Here is an 8,974-nt window from a genome sequence, read left to right on the forward strand (position 1 = left end):
AAGGAAAACCATTGAGAGGTATGTGTATTTTTGCTTAATGCTATGTTGCACAGCCCCAGCACGATAACGTGTCAGTATTTCAAGGGACCAGTTATGAACGGCCTCTAGCGGCATTGCTATGAACAGCAGCTAGGTTCTTCTGAGTCGTTAGTGGTGTGAGGCATAAGCGTTTCTAATTTTCTTCCTTCTTTGGGTTCTGATTTAAATATATGTGACAATAAGCGACTGCAAAAAACAAGAAGAAAACCATAGCAATGATAGTTCATTTATTCATCCCCAATAGAAGCTATATGATACAAATTTATAGAAATAAATATATATTGTTCGGCATTTTATGCACATACACAGCTTAACAATATACGCCTAACCTTAATGGACTTAATAAATTCTATTTACATCGTATTGTACGTGACACGGAATCCTGGGAACAAATATCATTGTGTCTCTTTCATCGCTTTAGAAAAGATCGTTAATCGTCCTGGCACTGTGTTCTTTAAACTTGAGCAAAATAATGGCACGATAATTGCATAAATAAATGGAGAGTTGTTGCTTGTACAAAGTGAGATTTGGTTCGTTCCCTTATCCGTTTCACAGTTCCCCGTATTCTAGGCCACCATAGAGAATTTTCTCTCCATGAAAACGAAGCTGTTGTAATTAACCAGTAGGTATGCTTTAGTGTGTGTTGTTGCTAGTCTGCAGTAAATTGTCTATTGCATGGTGGAAGCACGTACTGTACAGTAAGATAGTACATGGAGTGTTGGAGGTATGTTTTAGCTCGTTCCTTTCTTTTTCTCGGTTGTCAATGCTTTTAGATATGAAAATATGTAATTGAAATATGGCTGTTTTTGTTCATTCATTTCCTACAGTAGAAAATGTCTCAAAGCTCGCTGTAGAGGTTCTCCCATCGCGCATGCGCACGGACGGGATCACCACATCCGGGCTCTGATCCCTGCGCCTGCGCACACTGGCCTGGACCAGCTCCAATGGCGGTAATCTGTCGTTGTTGTACCCGTACAACTCAGGTGTCACAGGTGTCCCACATGGCGTCTTCACGCTTCTTGCGTACGAAAGACTCGTGTCTACATTTCTGGCCACAGGATCACTGAATCGGGTCCTCATGTAGCTAGTATTGTCGCCGAACACTTGGTTCCGTGGCGACGTTTTGGGCGACCTCGTCTCCCCTTCTACAGCGAGGCCACGGAAACCTCCGCTCTTGTTGTTTAAAGAGTTTCTCGTCCGCGAAGTTAACCCTTTACAGATCTTAGCTGACTTGCTGTGCCTCTCTCTAGAGGGTGGAGTTGACGGGGTTTGTTTTTTATTGTTGTGTTTCGGGTAGCTGATTCTCAAGCTGCCCACCGCCTCTATCCCGGCGATGTTGCTGAGATCCTCCTGTAAGGAGGAGTTGTTCCGGTTTAAGACGACCGTCTTGTCCAGTTTGACGCAGGTGAGGGGAAAGGTGCGCTGTCCCCGGCTCCTGTCGCTCACAGGCTCGGACCTGGGGTAACGATATCATGGCAAAAAGATTACTACGATTTTTGGAAGAGAAGCTTGCAATTCTAGTTCACCTATATCCGAAGGGTATTTATTTATTTATTTCTGTAATCTTTATCCAGGGTGGTCCAAGCTCAGTGCTCTTGCACTGCTTTTCAGTGGAGCCCTGCGTGTTACATAAAAAGAAATTAAACATATTCATCACAAACATAGGCAAACATAAATAGACAGCAATAAATAAAATGATTAAATAACAATGGTAATGAAACTTATGTAAACAATAATACTAATCATAACAATAGATGCTGCTAGTGATGATGATATCAATACAAATGATGAATGAAAATAATGGTACGAAACTAAAGAAAACAATAATGACAATAACAAAATAAATACTATCAAGTTGTCATTTTCATTGGGTGGTCAGAGGTCAGGCTAGCCAAGCCCTGCATTTGGTTTTAAATGTAGATTTTGACGTGCAGGTCTTTACAGATGGTGGAAGACTGTTCCATGCAGTAATACCTCTATAAGAGAACTTGCGCTTTCCACATTCTAACCGTACAAGTGGCAGTTTCAGGGATAGATTCTGACTGTGCCGGGTGGGATAGCTGTGGGAGCCAGAAGTCCTTTGAAAACTATTGATGTAATCAGGAAGTTCATTGTTAACTGCCTTGTACATTGATTGTAGCAGGTGCAAGTTTCTCCTGGATGTTAAGGTTTTCCAGCCCAAGGCAGATAGCTCATCAACGCCAACATGATGGGTGTATTTCAAACCAAGAATAAGCCTAGCTGCCCGGTTCTGGAGTTTTTGTAGTCTATCGGACAGACATTTACCACAATTACCCCAAATCACATCGCAATAGTCCATTTTAGGCAAAACCATGGAGTTGAACAACATAACAAGAGTGCGCTGTGGTAGACAAGGAATTAGGCGCCGTAAGACTCCCAGTCTTGACGAGACTGCATTACATAACTTGTCAATATGGACTTCCCATGTTAAGCAAGGATCAAGCCAAACGCCCAGATACTTAAAGCTAGTGACAACTTCCAAACTGGTGCCAGAAAGAGTGGTTGACAGTTGCTCTGTACTTGACTGCAGCCTACGCGCTGTGCCGAAGAGCATTGCTTTACATTTAGTAACATTGAGTGTCAATTTATTTGTGTGTAGCCATGTTTCGATATTACGAAGGTCGGCATTCAGACAAGTATTCACATCCCTTACTGTTTTAGATGCATAGAAAAGTGCAGTGTCATCAGCATACAACACAACCTGTCCATGTGATATATAATCAGGCAAATCATTAATGTACAGTATAAACAAGAGTGGCCCGAGAACCGAGCCTTGGGGGACACCAACAGTGACTTCAAGAAAGTCACTCTGGACTCCATTTACGACAGTAGTCTGGTATCGGCTTGTCAGATAAGAACAAAACCATGTCAGTTCCTTATCTTGTACCCCATACATTCTTAGCTTGAGTAGGAGGATCTTATGGCATACCGTATCAAACGCTTTCTTGAGATCAAGAAAGATTGCTCCGGTAACAAGACCCTTCTCCATATTTTCAATGATGGAGTCAGTAACATGAACCAGGGTTGTAGTGGTTGAGTGTGCTGGCCTAAAACCAGACTGAAAACTGTTGAGTATTTTATGGTCCTTACAGTAAGTGTATACTTGTGTATGTATGGCTTTCTCAAAAATTTTCATAAAGGTTGGTAGGACTGAAATTGGTCTGTAGTTGCTACAGCTGGTTTTGTCCCCGTCTTTGAACAGAGGGTAACTAGTATGTGTTTGTTATAAAAACGATTAGGGATAAGAAATCGACGGACGGCATCGCGCATTGTCTTGTTTTCAAAATATTACAGTACGTCGTCGACATGATATTCCTACGTACCATGTGTTTAGCAAAAGCAGATACAGGTTACCAAACGGATAAGCAAAATATATACACACACACAGACACAAACGCGCGCGCGCACACACACACACACACTCACACACACACACATGATTTGCTTGTCTATATCTGTGCCAATGTCCTATTGTAATGCCATTTGTTTTCATGACGTCACGACACGAAAAGATTATTGCATACTTTGAGCATGATCGTGTTATCATCATATCTTGTAACGGTTGCAATAAGAAGACACAAAGAACTTAATAAACACAGACCTGGCACTGTGCTCAGAGCTGGAGGTGGTGTGGCTCCCGCTGGACTTGGAGGTCCGGCTGCTCAGGGCGGTACTCAGCCGGGCAGGCTTGGCCAGACCCTGATGGGGGGAAACAGTTTGAAAAAAAAAAGAGTTAGCGCATATACAAAGTATTTCAAGTCTTAAAACTAAATAATGAAGGCTGCTTTTTGTTAGAACATGCCAAGGTCGTATAGGGTTGTAAAGACATCACTGAGATGCAAACATTTTTTACTTGTCCACCAATATCAAGTTCATGTCATTCTATTTTCATTTTTTTATTCATCCAGATACATATCCCGACTATGGTGGTTTTCAAAGTTCCCTGCATACAAAAAGCAAAACATTGACGACGGCCAGGCTCATTTCAGCTTATAACAGCACAAGAAAGTACAGAAGCTACCTTCGCGCTGTCGGTCTCCCCTCGATGGCTCGGCCTCTCGTCAGGATCCGAGTACGGCTTGGTCTGACATGCCATCGGCTCGAAGTACAGGTTTCCTCCGTAACCTCGCCATACCTGTAGCAATCAATCAATATGTCAATCAATCAATCAATCCATTGATCCATCAATCTATCTATAAGTCAAGAAGAATCGGTACATAATTCCTCGAAATAAATGTTCCGTCCATAACCGCGCCATACCTACAGGACAAAATCAATAAAAAAATAAACCGATCTATAAATTAATCAGTTAATCAGTCAGTATGCCTGACCGCAACGCAACGAAAAGCCAAGAAAATTGAATGAATCATTGAGTCATAGCTGTGTGCACTAGACGATATGATCACTGGTGGTACGTAGAGCAAACGGTTATAGAAAAACCTTCTATCAAGACTTGTTATCTTTCTTTGTTATCTGTGGGGCCGAACGGGTGCATGTGATATGAATGTAAGTGCCTTGCTCCACTGTACTTGTGACATAGCGAGGTTGTGCTTGTTGCCAGAGCAAGATAAACGCTCCATTGTTTTCTAGACATCTTGTTTGCGTCATTTCAAGATGTTTTAAGTGGTTAATTCCCTAGCTGTGAGGGGAGCCCGTCCCAAAGTCCGCACCCGTGGACTTGGTCGTCAGGCTAACAAAGTCCACACCCGGTTGTATCGTAACCCTATCTACTTTAGGACTGCTGAATAACCGGTAAAGAATGTATACTAGAAGTGATGCAGCCAACGCTCGAGGAATTTATTAATCCATGTTCCTCGGTAGTTATGGATAGACGAATTTGGCGTGAATGGAGTGCAGAACAATCGGACAGGGTTGCCCCGTAGTCAATCCGTCTTAAAGACATCATTTTCACTGTGAGCTGCGTGGGTTAACGAAACCCTAAAGTGACCGATCTCCCCTCAAAGTCTTTTCCCCATAGCCAGTGTAGTTAGTTACCTTGATAGGAGGCACATGTTGCTGAGATTCCTGCTCCAGATAGATGTACTTGTCCGGGTAGTGGTAGTACGTCGGGTCCATGCTTTGCGCCTGCGTCGAACCCTCGACGATGCGCATGCGCGCGACGCTGTTGCAGCGGGCGGACATGATGGTGAGAGCCTGCCTGTAGTAACTGCGCCGAGCCGCATGGTGGCGCGACCGGCCCGACGCCAGGCTCTTCGTTTGTCTCGGACGGAATCTGTTGGGAGAAGAAGTCTGTTGTCAGTCTTTGAGTAAAGGAAGACGAGGCACGTGAATTCCCGAGACTTGGATAACCCTATACATATCAAAACAACGGGGCAAGTTGAATATGCTGCAAGTTGATTCTGTTGACTATCAAATAGAGTGATGGATGTCGAAAGTTACGGGAGTAACATCCGTACCTTTATACATCCAGATATGGTCTGTCTTTGAATATTATTTACCTGGATGTCTTACCTCCATGAACGTAAGTGTACTGGGTCCATCATTACGTGTATATGAGGTTTGACACTTGAGGGTTTTGAAGAATGAATGAATGAATGAATGAATGAATGAATGAATAAATGAATAAATGAATAAATGAATGAATGAATGAATGAATGAATGCTTTTATTTCATCAACGTGATCAGGCAAAAAGTATATCGCAGCCACAGGCTGAATTGCATACTTAAACATAATGTATAGGGGACAGAATTTTCGATAGCAAAAAGTAAAGACTATTTTTTTTTAATATTACCTCTGATTGAGAAGATCAAACGTCATATCCGGGTCAGCGGGCAGGCTGGCCGGGGTCGTGGTCAGTTTCCGGCTGGTGTCCAGCCAAGCCTCGTCATCGTCTACGTCACTGTCGTCACTTCCGGTCACGTGACTGCGTACTTCAGAATAGTTGCCACCTTTTGGAAAAAAAAAACGCAGAGAGAAGGAGTTATTTTTTACTACTGACATAATTTTTTAATCGACCACGTTAAAACAGCCTCATTACTCATACTTTGGGTACCTACTGGCTGGCAAAATACACCAGATGATTATTATTATTATTATTATAATTATGCATATTTCTATTAGCTTATTTTTCTGGAATCTTTGTAGCACTAATGTAGATCTGAGTAAAACCCAGCCTGATTAAACCGCATTTATATCGTTCCACCTATTACTATGGCCGCTCTGTAGAGGGATGTAACATTGGCGGTCACGGAGTGTGCGTTACACAGAAAAACTCAAAACAAACCAAACGGTGTTACCTGTCCACTGTTACCACCGAAAGGACTTGAAGAAATGAACATATCCACGATGAGAATCAAAGTTTAAGATCTGAAACTACTATAATTCTACAAACCGTTATCACATGATTACCACGTGACTCACCGTGCAACTTTATTTCCAGCTCCGGGGACGGAATCGACCGCACGCTCCTCCTGCTCATCACGGGACTGTCGCCAGGGGGCGCCACGTTCACAAGGGAGGGCGTAGTGCCATGGACGGCTGCGAGTTTCCCCTGCCTTTTACTTTTACCATAGGACGGGGGCTGAGAAATCCGATACGTATCTTCCATGTTGTTCACGACCGCACCGGAAGTGTCTGTGACGTCACTTCCTGGTAACGGATCGGTCCCCACGGATTTGGTGGGAGTTTTAGTCCGAGCGTATCTGACGTAGTGCGTCTGCGCCTGCGTAATGGATGACGGAAGCAACATGAGTGGCCCTTGCGCATGCGGTCTGCCCTCCACAAATTTTACCATCGAGTCTTTTCCCGTTTCTCTGTTTTCTGTTATTGTTTCAGTGACATTGCCGGTGACCTTGGAGTTTTCCGCCTGGAATGTTCCATTGTCAGCCATTTTGGTTTTCAGACCCTTCCCATGAATCTCCATTTCCTCTCCATCCAAAGGAGTTCTTACGTCGTCTTGTCCATCTTCAAGACCGTTTTTGTCCTCTTCATTCTTGACACTGTCCTCACTTTCCTGCTCTTTTCGCTTTCATCTCCTTCTCTTTTTCTTTGGATTTTTCTCACGTGAATTTCCAATCTGATTTCCGTGGGTGCGTCTTCTCTCTCGTCTTCATCCGAAACATCTCCCTCCTCCTCCTTATCTTCCGCATCACTCACCTTTCCCGCCTCCTCCGCGACGTCTTCCTCAACCCACTCAGCGTCTTGACCAACGTCTTGGCCGAAGGAAGACGTCTTTTCTTCGGAGGCGGTCGCGAAGCCTTCATCCTCCCCCTCTGACTGGAAGTCTGTCTGCGTGCAGATGGTCACCGCCCGCTGGTCCGTCACTGTTGCCATGGCGACGGTAGTGGATCAGACGACATCTTTGTGTTTTTTCGTAAGGGTCATGAAAGTCAGACCTGGGTGGTCGCGCTCCTATTGGTCAGCCTGTAGAAAAATGAAATATGATACGAAATATGGTTCATGAGAAATGAATAACTGGGTATTTCATAACAGGCTATAGGTTACAGGTAGTCTAAGATATGGTCAGATTATCTGACGTTTGGTAACAGGCCAGTTCATGTCAAAGCAAATTACAATAATGGGTTCATATTACACTTACACACATCAAGCATTCGGTCAAATATAATGGAATGATTTGTTGAGGCAATCACCTATAGATCATTCTGAGGTCCCTTTACATGCCTACGGTTGAGAAAGTATTCATCTGCGTCACAGTGCCTCTTCATTCATACGTTTTCAGTCACTCACACTTCGTCCCCATGCTCTCTTCAACAAGTGTGTTGAGTTCTTTAACGTTAACATACAGAGGTTTGAGCACCCCCCCCCCTCCCATAAAAAGGACCCCGCCAAACGACGCCAATTCAACTCATAACCGTGACATACCAACTGTTCAAATATCAAAATCAAACAATTTGGCAGTACAACACAGTTTGGCAGTACTTCCGGTTTCGTCAAAAATCTACTAGTATATGAGAGATCATTGGAAGAAAACTGGCGACCAAAAATGTTGTTTTCGTCGCTACGTTCCACCAGACTTCACACAATCCCCCCGGCCCATCAAACCACAGTGTAGTCCTACATGACCCAGATCGACCTAGAAAGGCGAGAACACTTCAGTTCCCTCCCGTGACAAAAACATCCAGGTAAACACACTGCTTCCTATTGTAAACAGCGTGCACCAGTCTGACTGTCTCGGGTACTGTTTCTTTCGTCTGAAATATAGGGTGAACCAGGATATTGTATTGTATGGACACGTAAGGTACAATGTGTACTAAAGTAGTAAGTAGTAAGGTTTCTATGCGGTATCAAACCAAGAGTAGTTCTATGTATACCAGAGTAGAAGTCAAGACCGAAATGTTTGACAAGTCGCTTTGTCATGAAAGGTATTGTAGAGAGCAAGATGTATTTGTGCATTGACATTCTGATGAAACTTTGTGATCATAAGATACAATTTTAGTCCGTGAAAGGCAAATTTGCAGTTTTCAAATTAAAAACTTGCAGGTAAACACCCCGTCGCTTATTGTAAACAGCATGCGCCAGTCTGTCTGTCCGGGGTCTGGATTCTTTTGTGCATGTATAAGTAACTGTAGGGAGTACCTAGATTTCTACTACTGATGTATTGCACTATAGGCACTCGGGTGCAGCGCATACTGTTGAAATGTTGAAAAGTCTTTGTGCTAAAAAACTAATTTTTCAGTGGTCTGTGTTCAACACATATATCAATATTGGAAATGAATGTCACTTTATTGCGAACGTTGAGTCCCTAAGTGCTTTTTGTTCTTACTCAACAGAACGTGACTAAATTATGAATAACCTTTCTGTCCATTTGGCTGCATTTGCCGACAAATGTCCTAGAGGCCGAATCATTAGCGAATAGTTAGACATCTATGTCAGCGCATACATTCAGACCCAGGTATGTTACACACTGTGCACTGTGTACTTTGTGCTTGTTTC

At 43.3% G+C, this 8,974-nt stretch overlaps 2 protein-coding genes across 2 annotated transcripts in view; both read right to left on the bottom strand.

The window, feature by feature from the left end:
- Positions 1–837: 837 nt before the first annotated feature.
- On the bottom strand, positions 838–4,200 carry LOC118408197. The gene is made up of 3 exons (XM_035808831.1): positions 4,082–4,200; positions 3,662–3,759; positions 838–1,495 (listed from the first exon to the last, which is right to left on the bottom strand). Exons 1-3 carry the CDS (start codon positions 4,154–4,156, stop codon positions 850–852), a joined length of 819 nt encoding a protein of 272 aa, XP_035664724.1. The 5' UTR covers positions 4,157–4,200; the 3' UTR covers positions 838–849.
- Positions 4,201–4,998: 798 nt separating this feature from the next.
- The window catches only part of LOC118408190, a 19,175-nt gene continuing 15,199 nt past the window's right edge, over positions 4,999–8,974 (bottom strand). The window contains exons 2-4 of the mRNA XM_035808825.1: positions 6,443–7,444; positions 5,814–5,970; positions 4,999–5,293 (exon numbers count right to left, since the gene is read on the bottom strand). Coding sequence (XP_035664718.1) covers positions 4,999–5,293; positions 5,814–5,970; positions 6,443–6,944 — 954 coding nt within the window. The 5' untranslated portion in view covers positions 6,945–7,444. The remainder of the gene's footprint in view (positions 5,294–5,813; positions 5,971–6,442; positions 7,445–8,974) is intronic.

Source organism: Branchiostoma floridae, unplaced genomic scaffold (assembly GCF_000003815.2).
Source record: "Branchiostoma floridae strain S238N-H82 unplaced genomic scaffold, Bfl_VNyyK Sc7u5tJ_1560, whole genome shotgun sequence".
NCBI lineage: Eukaryota > Metazoa > Chordata > Leptocardii > Amphioxiformes > Branchiostomatidae > Branchiostoma > Branchiostoma floridae.